General features: G+C 33.2%; 1 protein-coding gene across 2 annotated transcripts in view; it reads right to left on the bottom strand.

The window, feature by feature from the left end:
• Dgk (diacyl glycerol kinase 1) overlaps positions 1 to 14804 on the bottom strand; it is a 67006-nt gene that overhangs the window by 26918 nt on the left and 25284 nt on the right. For both annotated transcript variants that reach the window (XM_013320881.1, XM_013320882.1), the window contains exons 2-3: positions 1867 to 1954; positions 584 to 651 (exon numbers count right to left, since the gene is read on the bottom strand). In XM_013320881.1, the coding sequence (XP_013176335.1) occupies positions 584 to 651; positions 1867 to 1948 (150 nt within the window). In that variant the 5' untranslated portion in view covers positions 1949 to 1954. The remainder of the gene's footprint in view (positions 1 to 583; positions 652 to 1866; positions 1955 to 14804) is intronic.

Genomic DNA, 14804 nt, shown 5'->3' with positions numbered 1-14804 from the left:
GCACCGGACGCACCGCACGCACGGCTTGCAACGGATTTTAGTTTGCTTTGTATGTTTTTACATAACGCTACATCCATCATTCGCGCCGCCCGCATCGAAAGAGAAATCAAATCTTTTTAATCCGTACGCACGGTGCGTCCGACGCGAGCCAATGTACGCGTACCTTTATATTTGGGTTCAGGAAAATCACTAACCTTAACAGCAAACCCTTGATATAAAATGCAATTCAAGGTAGAGAGCACTTGTATGAAAATATTGAAAAAACATACGCGCTTCAATATTTTGATGGTTGTTATGTTATTCCAGTTAATAAAAGTTTTGATATTGAAACGATTGCAAAATTTCGCAGTTTTTTAGTTTATTAAATCAAGTGGATATTTCAAACATTTCCGTAGCATTTCAGTAGTAATATTTGGAACGGAAATGAATCAGTTTTTCAATAGCTTTCAATATATGAGAGTGTGCTTTTCATATGTTTTTAATAGTGCTTACAGTCATTTAATAATTAAATTAATTACAGTTAATTACATTTGGTATAATAATTACATGTAATATATATATATAACTTCTAAATTAGACTTACCCCATCTGGACTTTGCTTTTTGACTTCGCAAAATTCGTTGAGAACATTTTGCAGCTTCTTGGTGGAATCTGGAATTTGAAAATTAAATAGTTTACATTTTTCAATTACTTCGTAGTATAAAGTTCTTCAAAAGATTATTGTAGATTAATCTTACTTATATTATAAATGCGAATGTTAAGATAGATGGAGAGCGTCGGTGGCTCAATGGTCAAGCACTTGACTTGCAATATGCAGGTCCTGGGTTTGAACCCCCCATGTACCAATGTGTTTTTCGATGTCCGGTTTACATATGTACATGTATCCGACGTTCCTACGGTGAAGGAAAACATCGAGATGCAACCTGCACGTATCTGAGAAGAAATTCAAAGATATGTGTGAAGTCAACCAACTCGCACTGGGCCAGCGTGGTTGACTATGGCCTAATCACCCTTTACTTAGGGTAGGCTCCGAGCCCCTCAGTGGGGACGTATAGTGAGCTCATAATGATGATTGATGGATATTTGTTTGTAAGTATCTCCAGATAGGTTTCATGGATCTTGCTGAAATGTGGAATAGACACAGTCTCGAAGGACACATATGCTACTAGTTATTTTTTAATTCCGCGTGGAGGAAGTCGCTGGTGACAGTATATAATATTTAATACATACTCTTTAATATATCAGTAATATTAACTGAATAAATAGATTTAGCGGAACAGACTAATTATCTGATAGATCTTTTGCCAAATACAATATTTTGAGGTCGATTAGTATTTATGTTAAAAATATTTAATATGCAAAGGTCGTTGTTTGAAGGCTAATGTAAATGTAGATTGTAGCTTTTCTTAGAAAGATATCGTACCACGGCACTAAGAGTTTTTATAAGGCGATTTGGAACTTGAATTAACCTTTTACTTGCAGCATTTTAGTGTCCGACCGCATAGGCGACTTGCGTGGATTCATCGTGATGTGTACATGCCTTACAAGCTTATTCATCATTAGTTGTCGCCCGCGACTCCATCCGCGTGGAGTTAAAAAAAAACGTAATCAGTAGCCTATGTGATCTTCCAGACTATGTTCTACAAGTGTGTCAAATTTCATAAAATTTCGTTAAGCCGTTCTGGAGATACCTTAAGACAAACATCCATCCATCCAAACTTTCGCTTTTATAATATTAGTAAGATAAGATTGTCAATTTTTTTTATTAAAAGAGGATACTTTGGACATGAACTATAAATAAGTCTCTGACACCTCATTAGTTAGAACAGATATAGAATATTCTATTCGTATTATTGTGGTACTCACATGAAGCTAACTCTTGCAACTGCTGGAACTCGGCGGGCGAGAGCTTGTCCCACTGGAACCCGCTGCCCGCCGTGTTAGGCATCACACTCTGTAACCAAAGCCAATAATTCGCTATAGCGAACAATTCGTAGCTAGAATATCCCAAGATACGAGGATTAAATCAACGTACAAGTGCACAGTATTGCATAAATTTAAGCTCTTTGCAAACTTGCAGAAAAAAAACGGAAAATGGTGAAAGATTCTTTCACCATTCTCCGTTCTTCACGAGTATTTGCTTAAAATCAACGTGCTTTGTATGTTTTAATACTATTTTAAATGTTATTGTGATGTTAGAAATAAATCTCTAACATCATTTAAAATCTTCTTTAAAGAAATTCATTGTAAGCAAATAAATCTTTTGTCTGAATACAGTACAGAAAGACTGTGACAAAACACGGAATTGCAGGTAAAACATAATTCTCTATTAAAATGTACTACAAAATACATTGTTGCATTTCTATAAACATGATTGGAAACATAAACTTTTTATATGGAAATTGCAATGTCTTGTGGTCAAAGACTATGGCGCATTTTTTATGTAAAAAGATTTGAAGAATTACTAAAAAAAAGAAATGGGATACGTTGGGTCAAACACTACGTCAGTGTCCAACTAATGATGGATGATATCCGTGTTAAGCGATACTATAATAGCAAACGTTCAGTTATCCTGACAAATGAGAAACGAACACAAATAGAGAACAAACTAATTCTCCAATAATACCAAATATTTATTGGTGACGTAGAACATAGAACTTAAATATCATTCATTTAAAACCCAATGTCCTTGAGCTGTCTGATTATATTTCATAATTTGTGGGGCTAAGCTCTAAACACCAGTCTGTTTTTTTATGAAATTTAAACTTACTAAGTATAACTTAAACTTAATTAGTAGCCTATGCGTTCTTTCAGACTATGTTCTGCATTTGTGCCAACTTTCAGCGCGATCTATGCAGACTTTCTGGAGATGCCTTCAAACAAACATTCATCCATCCAAGTGCTTGACAACTGAGCCACCGACATCTTATTATTTGTTTATAATATTAGTAAGATTAAAATGGATTTATAAATGCTACAACGTCAAAAACATACATTCATTATTTTATTCACATTGTCATCGTATGAAACTATCTCGCATGTAAATAAAACAAAAGGCTAGCAAAGGACATGTGAGTTGCATTGTGCTCAAGTTGTCCTTTGCATTTCAGAAAATGAGCGACATAACAAAAGTAAATGTATTTTACTCCTACTGCTACAAAGTAAACTACCCACCCTACTATGAATATTTGTGACAATTACCATAGTATTTTCATCATCAAGTGTTTTAAAATGAGTTTGAGATTTTTTAGTGTATTTTACGATAAGCTCTGTAAAACCTACATTAAAATTGAATACAAATTTTGTCGATAACAATACGATTGTCAGAAATATTTGTTGTAAGTATTATTGCTCTTTTCAAATATCTTGGCAGTCCAAGGTCTAAGCAGTGCACTCATCCCACAGCCCACTATAGAGCTACACCTAAAATTGTGTTCTGAGCAGTGATTTCCGCGAATTTTAGAGCCGCCAAGATATCTGAAAACAGTATTACTCCATAAAAACACCAGTTTCTGAGCCGACAGTTTTCTGAATTGCGAGTTTTTTTAATTGCAATTTTAGGTAACTTGGTAAAGACCTAATTAATCTAAAGGCGATTTCAATTTATAATCACCGCTCACGGAGTCGTGTTGCCGAGGATCGAACTTAACTCGATAAAGATACATTTCAATTGCGTTCGAACTGCAAATGATTTGCGGATGTAAACAAGTTAAGTCTCAGGTTTAGTTATAAATCTATTACAGAACCTATCGTTTTTTATTGTTCAATTTTTACAAACAATTTCCGTCGCATTTACCTCGTAATTTAACAGACGACAAACAGTCCTACATCTTACATCTTACATCTAACTAATATTATAATATAAATGTGAATGTTTAGATGGATGGATGGATGTTTGTATCTCCAGAACGGTTGTATGAAAGGTATAGATGTAAAATATAATCTTAAAGAACACATAGGCTACTAATTGTGTATTTTTTTTTAATTCCACACGAACGGAGTCGCAAGCGACAGCTGTTTTTTTACTATAGAATGTCTTGTAATTCTATTTTGATTTACTAGTATTGAATATAACGAAGTATCTTTAACTGTACGTTTAGGTATTTTCAGCCCAGCATTAAATCAACTTTTATTACGACGACCATTAATAAAGAAAGGTGGCATTTATCTTCTTTGTGAAAACAATGTGGAGAAATTTATGAGTAAATATTTTTAAGTTTTCGCTTTAACGAAGCTCTCGTCTTTTATTCTTTGTGATAGCTTGTCGTTTTTAGAAACCGGAGATATTTCGTTGTGATGGATTTTTACAGTCAACGATAACGTTTCGACCATAATCTTTTTGTAAAAACGAAATAACGTGTTTCTTTTGTTTTCTTAACCTAACAAAACATACCAAAAAACGTATAATTACGTATTAAAACGTCCAAAAAGGTCGTCCTCCCTAGGGGTTTAATTTCCCAGTCCGCCTTAATGTGCCGTCCATCGCTAAAAACTTCTTGCTTTATACGTAACATGTACGACTATATTAACTATGTCAGTACGTCTGTATTGTACAAAAAAGAAACAAAACAAGTAGTCCGTAGTAATAAGCCATCTAATGAAAGCATGGCTGGTTATTAATTAAAAGAATTGAAATTCAAATTGAAGACAGGAAGGTTCTTGAGCTATTATAATTTAGTTTGACATATGTCCAGTAGGTCAGATATCATTCCTATAAAATAAAATTATACACAAGATCTTTATATTTGCAGTTGTGCAGAGCGGAGAATGTCATTAATACGTCGTAGACCTGTTTATATGGTAATCAGACGTAAGGGAATCCAAGAACAATGTATTCAGGACACGATGGCCACGTGCGGTTATTCCCTTCGTAAATCTTTGGCTTATTATTATTTATTATTAGATGAAACTTTGTATCCCTTGTTTAAAAATGTCTGATTACTTACAAGATACTTAAAACCTAAGCCAATGAAATATGTTAGAACAATTAACATACAATTTATGGGAAATGTCTTATAAAAAATGATTATCTTATTAATTATTGCACTAAAAACAGCTTAGTGATAACAAAGTGTACAGTAACTGCATCTTTTATATTGTTTAAATACTAAATCTATACTAAGGAACTTCCTTAGTGAGCATTAAACAACTGAATATGGCAGTAGAAGACGTAACTTTGACGTTACAAGAAAGTATACTGGGTGATGATTAAAACTGTTAACTTAAAATGAACTTCTCATCCTACCTACTTTAGTGAGCGACGTTGAAAGTAAGTTAAAGGCTTTTTGTCGCGTCACAATTGCCACTCGTTAACACTTCTACCCTAATTGCGCCTTTCATGTGAGTACTTTCATGTTGAAGACTATACTGTGAGATTTAATGAATGAAATTTAATTTAAAGGATTTTAGACGGTCTTTTTTAATTCTGTAGGACCTAATTATATTCATTCACCTCCCATTAGGAAATTGAGGAGATGATTACAACTTCTCCGGCCACACTTATCAGGGGTAACTCAAAAATGCACTTGACGCCTTCTATATGGTCATTTTATTGCAGTAGTCGCGCTGGTGATTTATGGAGCTTGTTGTACACTTTTGGACTCACTGACATTAGCTCATAGAACATTAAAGCATTAAAAATACTATTAGTGTGTACAGATTCCAAATAAAATTATTTTAATACCTAACACACGTGTAATTGAAATTGTACGTGCCATTGTGTAACGCCGCGGCAGGAAATTCCTCAACAAATTGGATAACTCAAGCTGCGGAACGTGATCGTGATCATAAAATATAGGTATATCCAACGTAACAATTTAGGAATAACAAAATACATTTACGATATAAAAAGCTATAAATACGCTCTGTTAAAAAAAAAACTTAATTAGTACACTGTGTTCTCGAGATACCTTCAAACAAACATCCATCCATCCATATAAATAGATATATAGTAAGATTGTATTGTTCTGTTTATCTATATTGTCGATTGAACAATTGAAACGAATGGAACAACAGCTGTTATAAAAACTAACCTCAAATTGTCGTTGAATGTGACCCGAGTCACATAACTACGGTTCGGTAAACTAGATGGTTTGTTCGTAAAAAGATATCGCTTCGTCGGTCCCAGAATTTGTTGTTGAGATTTTGTTGCAGCGATCGTCAGATTTGCTTAGGGTGAAAGTTTAGTGTAATAGAGATTTGCAAGTTGTTTCTTTCGACTCATTTGAAATACACTTTTTGATTATTTATCTTATTTATACGTCGTTTAAATATATAGCTATTTAAATAATATCTGAAACCATTTTACGAACGTTTATTATATTTTAAGAATGCTTTTAAATGTAATCGTCACTAAAAACCAATTGTAACACATTCAAATAAATTTCAAAGTTTTACGACGATTATTTGAGTGCTACTAAAATACTTTTTTCATAAACATGTTAATCGAATTTTATATTCTATAAATTAAGATAAATGATTTCAGCAACACGTCATTACTAAAAAAAGTTAATATATCTTTATAATATTATAATGCGAATGTTTAGATGGAAGTTTTTTTAGATGGAAGGAAGCGAGTGGCCACCTGAAATCGCTGAAATAGCGAAGTGACCGATGCCCATAGACTTGTGCAATTGCATATGCGTTGCCTACCTTTAATCGACGGAAGAGAGGATGCACAGAAAGAAAACATTTCCATGCATCCTCTCATCCGGAAAGTCCACTTCCACTTCCCATCCTTTCCTTATAAGGAAAAGGGTAGGAAAGGAAAGAGGACTAAATTAGGCCTCCGGGACGCACACTCATCAGACGAAACGCAGAATAGCTTCCACTTCACGCCTGTCTTCTGTGTGGTCGTGGTATTTCACCGGGCGAGCCGGGCCAATTCGTGCGAAGATGTTAAAGCGGGCTTTACCACTGTTTGTTCGAAGGTATCTCCAGAACAGCTGAACGGATCTCGATGAAATTTGACAAACATATAGAACATAATCTGAAAGAACACATAGGCTACTAAGTATGTTTTTATTACTCCGCGAAGACGGAGCCTCGGGCGACAACTAGTCTTGATATAAAATATAAATTTACTTATTAAATTTTTAAATACAGGAGATACAATTTATACGAGTCTTTAACAGAGATTTTAATCTCGTATTTATGTCGACAGTCGGGACTTCCCGTGTTATTTATGATTTTGGCGCGCGAACTCGTAATGCTCGTCAAAGTTTTGTAGTTTCTGTGAAATGAAATATAGATTTTAAAGCACTTTTACTACAACAATATTTAAAGTGATTTCGAACATTTTAACTTGGATATTTAATTTGGAGTCCAATTGGATTTATTTTCGATATCCTTATTACTCTACTAACAGTTGCCTACGACTTTGTCATTAACATTGTGTTCTTGTACATATATTTCGGTAATAAAACAGTAACATGGTTACTGTACGTTCATGTTTCGGTATTCGTTTTAAACTAAAATTGATAAAGTACATTTTTAATTTTGTTCTTTTTCGTAAAGTTTTTAATATTTTTACATTGTATTATTTAAAAAGCTTTTATAACAAGCATGAGTCATTTGAATACTACAACGTGTTTCGATTGCAGATAACTGTCTATATAAATTAAAATCTCTTGCCGTGGATTTCCACCGCTGAGACTCTTGTACACTTATTGCTGTCCCTCTTATCGTCTAAAAAAAGATAAAGATATCAACATGAGGTTGTCCATGTTTTAGGCTGTGAAACCCGACACTAATGTAGCACAATTTTACTCTTTCTATATCCAAATAGCTAACATAGATTGCAACCAAATCGAAAGTCATCAAATTTCAATTCCCCGATTGACTTTAATCTGATATCTGTATCTGATATGCGTTAAGCAAATTCCCGTTGAGCAACGTTTCTACGCAAATCTTTTGACAAATGTTGGCTTTATACCAAATAATCCATCAAACTGGTGGATTAAGTAGAATTAGTATTCGTTAATGTTTAGTTTTACTTTAAATTTAACTAAGTAATATTATTTAAGCTATATTGATTGTAAAAACTCAAAGTTTGATATGATTGACATGGATTTGTTCAAGCGTACCAATTAACAACTATGATGGCGCCGTAAAACCTGCATTATATTTTTGCGATTTGTTGTGCGTTTATAAGTCAATATGTCCTTAAACAAACTACTTAAGTTAAATACTTACTTAATTGTAGTGTAGATAATAAACTATTAGCTAGTAAAATCCTTAATTTATTATAGGAAGTCCCTAAGAATAATTATCTCGCTCTACATTTGTGTAATCTGGTGACCTGTTTACTCGAGTTTCGTTTTATCACAAATAGTACGTAATGTTTTTATTTACCTTTATACGAGCTTCCAAAAATACGTTACAATTTGTGTTAATTACCGTATCATCAAAGATTATATCGTAATTTGTTTAATTATGAGACTTGTTGTAAATATGCCAACTGGATGGAACCTCAACGACTCATTAAAACGTCAGACAAAACGTTGTTTCAACATGTAAAGGAATTTAAATTAACAAACATGTATAAACGCGTTTATGATTTTTTAAACACTGTTTCAATTCATTTTACTTGATATTTTTGGAATTTATGTTTATTCTTTATCATCATCGTCATCATCATCTCACTATTCGTCCCCACCGAGGGGCTCGGAGCCTACCCCAAGTGATAAGCCATAGTCAACCACGCTGGTCAAGTGCCGGTTGGTTGACTTCACACATGTCTTTGAATTTCTTCGCAGATATGTGCAGGTTGCATCACGATGTTTTCCTTCACCGTAAGAATGTCGGATTATTCTTAATGAAATTTATAAATTAATTTTTTATCCATACAATGTTAGAGGTAAATGTTAATTTAATTATCAGTAAGTTTATGATGAACACACAGACAACTCTCTATCTTTTTATAGATAAGATGTTATCAAAATAGGGGTTTTGCTTTCTTAGATAACGTACTCAAAAAGCTATAAACTTTTAGTCGACACTTACGAATTTACTGCTCAATAGTAAAATCTTCTCAACTTGGTAGCGAGCCAAATTCTAGGACTCTTGCTATGTTCTTCATTACGTAAATCCTTAACGATTGTGACTTATGCAAGGATGTATAATCAATAGATTAATATTACACATTAGTTTTTAAAAATTTTAAAGTATTTTTACAGTTTATCTAGCTGTCTCTCGCAACTCAAGTTGAAAAAAAGCTTCTGTATTCTTCCGGACAATGTTCTAATCTATGCCAATTTTTTGCAACATCCGATGACCTAAAGATATGTAAGTTCTAACAAACATCCATCCATCATACTATACTTTCGCATATTAATAGGAAGTGGCAAATAAACAAACGTCAATCTTATACCGTTTAAATTGAGAATTGACTGAATCCAATAGATAAATTTGAAAGTTTTATTTCTATAGTTTTAGGTGGCAAACAGTCACCTAGATTCGCCGAAATAGCGAAAGAAACCGCTGCCCATACACGTCCGTAATTGCAGATTAACTTTAATCGACGGAGGAAGGGACCGCACAGAAATATTTCCCCTTCAATTGCCTTAAAGTTAAATATAAATATAAATATAACGTTGTTACCCTGTATAATTCCTGTCAAATTTTTGTTTTTTCACGAAATAATTCTAAAAGATTTCTGCAAAGCGAGAAGGAATAAAGCTTAACCTATTATGTTTCATTCGGATAGTTTTACTGCATAATACAAAGCAATAAAGTAGAGAAGTCACTGGATCTTATAACAAAGGTTTGACAAGACGCAGTAAAAGGGTTAGAAAACAATTTCTTGGGATTAAACATTTGACCCTTGTTTTAATGAAAAATAACGTGTCTACATTTTTGTCATATTAAGAAGTGATTCTTTTTTCTTGTGAAACTATTCTGATTATTTTGCGTCTTGAAATCAGTATAAGAAAGATACGTTTTTGAAACCTAAAGACTTTCAACATAATTGAATCTTTTCAAAGGCCAGATTTTCGAATAACAATGTTAACGTTAAAATTAAATCTATTATATAAAATAAATTATCTTTTCGTAATGTTTTTATGAAAGTATTAATAAAATAACATAACAAAGATAACGCACTCAAGGAATGATTGTAAAACTTTATTGATAGAGTACAATCGCTTCGGCTATTGAACATTTAATGGTTTCTCGAGAGCTCTCAATATTCAGTGGATTTAATGGCTAATACAATGTGTTTACGTAGAAAAAAAAGATTTTATTCCGAAATTACTGATTTTTAGAGTTCCGTACCTCATAGGAAAAAAACGGAACCCTATTAGGATCACTTTGTTGTTTGTCCTTCCGTCTGTCAAGACCCTTTTTATTTTTTTCGATTCTTAGGGTTAATTCACTCAATTTTTTCATTGTATTTAACACAGTCTTAACTTTAAAGTAACCTAGTAATTAATTCTAACCGTGGATTTCCACTGCCGAAACATCTGAAAAAATGCATTATCCTTTGATTATCCTTGAAAGAATTCAATCTAAACTACTAATTTAGGATTCAATTACAATTTAGGTTTCATTCAACAGTGGTAGAGCCCGCTTTAACATCTTCGCACGAATTGTCCCGTCTCGCCTGGTGAAATACCACGACCACACAAAACACAAGATGGCCTATTTTAGTCCTCTTTCCCTTCCCACCCTTTTTCTTGTAAGAAAAGGATGGGAAGTGCATGTGGACTTTCTGGATAAGAGAATGCATGGAAAGGGAAAATATTTTCTTTCTGTGCATCCTCTCCTCCGTCGATTAAAGGTAGGCAACGCATATGCAATTGCGTATGTCAACGGTCATTTCACTATTTCAGCGATTTCAGGTGGCCGCTCGCTCGTTTGCCACCTTATGATATAAAAAAAAACATTTTTTTTATTTATATTTTAATCACAAAATAATGTACTAAATATTCACAACTGGCAGTCATTGGTGAAGTGTAAATGGTGTGATTTATATTTATTTAGTTAATTGTGCAGTTCGCGTACGTCGATAGGCAATAAAGTGGCCTCTGCTAGCTGCAGATCAATAAACACAACGGCGTTTATGAATCAGAACAACCGACAGACTGATCTGTTTTAGTACGCAAATGCAAAATTTAAACTAACGCTATTGTGCTAAAATTTATTCCAGCATTGATTTACTATGGGTTTTATAAAATATATTGTCATCCCTGTCATTATCTTTGATAAAACAGTATGTAAAACAATAACAATATATTTTAAACGGAGATTTTAGTCTCAGAAAACCACGGTTAGTCAGAAGTTTCTTTTAAGCATTAGACTACGGTAATTCAGTTTTTTACTATCAAACTATTTGACAAACACGTAATTTTGATTGCTTAAAATCTTACTAATGTTATAAATGCGAATGTTTAGGATGGATGGATAGATGTTTTAAGGTTGCCAGAACAACTGTAGGGATCTCGCTGAAAGGCATAAATGTAAAACAAAGTTTGTATAATAAGAACACATATGTTACTAATTAAGTTTTTTAAAATTCCGCGCAAACAAGGTCGCGAGCGACAGCTAGTAAAATATAAAATTGAAAGAAAGCTTTATATAGCTAGTAACTGTCGCTCGCGACTCAAACGACCCGAACTATGCCAATTTTCAGCAAGATCCGTTGAGCCTTTCCTGGGATACCTTCAAACAAACATCCATCCATCTAAACATTTGCATTTATAATATTAGTAAGAAGTATTAGCAGAAGTGACCCAGTTTTAGCGAACAGTGTCACCAGTGCACATGCAATATACATCAATAACTGCCAAGGCGCGCCACTGGCCGCTATCAAACTGTCTTTCAAACACGCTACATCGTTATTTTTGTTACGATAAACTTTGTTTACATTAGAAGTTATTAAGATTAAGAACTTAAGTCACCCCTAACTTAGGATACGTTACGAGCCTCTCAGTATTGACATATGAGCTGATGATGATGATGAAAGCTTCAATAATGTCTATATTAAGTTTTGTTAATAAATTGCTTAGTGCTTCAGTCTAATATATTAAGCGTAAGGTGAAAGTATGTGAAGGAGAAGTATATTTGATGGGGGACGTATAGGAAGGGAAAATATTATATTTCTTTGCGTCTCCTTTTCCGTGGATTAAAGGTCACATCTGGAAGGCGTATGTCTATGGGCAGCTGTCTCTTCGCCTTCGCTTATAATATAAAAAATATATATAATAAAAAATATATAGTAATATTTTAATTCCTTCAAAGTGATCTACGCCGTAGTATACACTTAAACATTTTCCTTGCTAAAAATTACGTATACACGTATTACGTATATTGATACATATATATTATTGTTCTAATTTATCAAGTTCCAAAATCTTTATTTATTTATTAAAACTTTCGTGAGACATTATAATAAACTTATTTAAAAACGGCTAAACGCCAACCTATATATATTCCTCCGGTGGCGTCACCGACTACTTTCGAGCCCATCGGCCCTTCAGGGTGAGTGGGACTGGTATTGTTTCGCGGATGCGGCCCCCGATGGGCTCGAAACTAGTCGGTGCCGCCACCGGATGAATATACGTGAATGTTTAGCCGTTTTTATATCAGTTTATCTTTATGTTAATGCTATTTCTAACGGTGTATGACCCTAGGTAATAATTTAAATGATGGACATGTAGTGATAAAAGATGTAGTGATGGACAATTCTAAATTTGAGGTTTATTGACCGATAAAATCGATTGAATCGTTCCAATTCAACTTGTTCGTGGATGCTCGAATCGTTTATTTGGATGTTTTAACGAGTTGTGCCATAGATGTGAAACAGAGATTTTACATCTATATTTTACATAGCTTGTATTAAACATAGTTTAGTTTTTAAATGTAAATGGATATATTCGTTGTTAACATAAGACATTGATTTAAATATCCTCTTGTTAGAAATTTTTAAACATTTAACTTGAAATTAACTTAAGTGTTACTTAAGAGGATGTCACTTGATAAGATATATAAAGTAGTGATTGATTTGTATATGAAGATTTTCGTTTAGTGTACTTTAGTTCGAACAAAATAAAAAAGCGTTCATTTTACACATTTGTAAGATAGTAAAATAATGAGGGTACGATCACTACAGCATCCAGCATCTATCAACTAGAGATTTTTTATGAAGAGAAAATATTACCTTACTTTTTGTAAAGACGTTGAAAGATGGTGCTCATAAATTGTAGAAATATTTCACTTTTTCAACAGATGACAAAAACTCTTATTTTGTATCCTTTTCGTACAAAATACAGAGAAAGTGATATACAGTTAATCATAAAATATAATTTTCAATAATATAATATATATTTTTTTTAATATAGATTGCATTACACTGATTTGTGTCTCTTATAAGAATTTTAATTTAAACTAGCTGTCGCCCGCGACTCCGCGAAAGAGCAGCTGTTCAAGGCATAAATTCGAAAAGAAAAAAAAAGAATAAATAGTATCCTTTGTCCGTCTCCTGACTCTAATCTACCTCCACACCAATTTTCAACCATATCAGTAAAGCCGTTCTTGAGTTATAAATAGTGTAACTAACACGACTTTCTTTTATATATTTAGTTAATATGAGAATGTAAATTATTAATAATCTAAAATATGCAAAAAAGTAGTTACATTTATTGCAAAATTATTAGCATATATATCATAATGCATTCGCTCTATTTTGTTTATTCAATCTATAAAAATGATTGATAGGTTATTTGTTGTGTTTGCGTGATTCATATTTATTTTGTTGAGTCAGTTTAGAGCTACGTAGTTGGCATATAACAGCTTTGGTCAGCTGACGATCGATAGACGCCACGAATTTTATGAATAAAACAACAAGCGAACGATCAATGTGTTTCTTCACTCCGAAGCATGCATTGAATAAAGTAATCATAGCTATTCAGAATAGCTACATCGAGTCATACAGTACGAGTACGTTAAACAATAGCTAAGCGTTTTCACTGTTGGAAACATATACCAAAACATATTGTTTGATGACAATGAGAGGGACTTTGACATTACTTTTTGCTTTGCCAAATTGTCAAGACTACGGGATGTGGATCATAAGGTCATAGCGCCTAGAACGTCCTAGCCTAGCACAAGACTAAAGATTAGTCAAACTTAGCTTATACGGTATGTACTATAGAATTTATTTATATAAAAATTTCGTGTCATGATGTATGTTCGCGATAAACTCTGAAACTACTGAACCAATTCTTATAAAAGCATCTGTAATTTTGTCCAACTTGGGAGATAGGGTAGTTTTTTAAATAGATATTGACTCTTTTAACCCGCGAGGACGTAGTCGCGGACAGCTAGCAGGAAATGAACCTAAATTATTATAATTTATCTGAAATATATCAAGAAGTTTAACCGTGGGTGTCTAAGCCCAAAGACCTGTTATAAAATATTGTTATATCTATTTTGTCTAAGATAATGACAGGGATGACTATATGTTTTATACAGAAATTTTCGTCTCAGAAACCAACGTTAGGAATTTTGTACATAGCTGCAGTCAATGTTGTATATCGCAAGAAAGGCAATAAATCCCAGTCACCGTCCGCTAATCCCGCCTTAAATACGAGCACATTGACTTACAAAGGGCTTATCTATTGTCTGTTAAATATTTCGCCGCTCCCAGAATCACAGCAATCCTATAATTTATAGTAATCCGAAGCTTTGAGATGTTGTGTTAAATTTAACATAAATTATATTTAACATCGGCGTATTTTATAAAGTATATTATAAATAAAATCTGTTTGAACTCGATAATTACATAAATTACCAATCTTATTTGAAAT

Source organism: Papilio xuthus, unplaced genomic scaffold, assembly GCF_000836235.2.
Source record: "Papilio xuthus unplaced genomic scaffold, Pxut_1.1 DF825946.1, whole genome shotgun sequence".
Lineage (NCBI taxonomy): Eukaryota > Metazoa > Arthropoda > Insecta > Lepidoptera > Papilionidae > Papilio > Papilio xuthus.
This window is presented reverse-complemented; position numbering and strand designations above follow the sequence as displayed.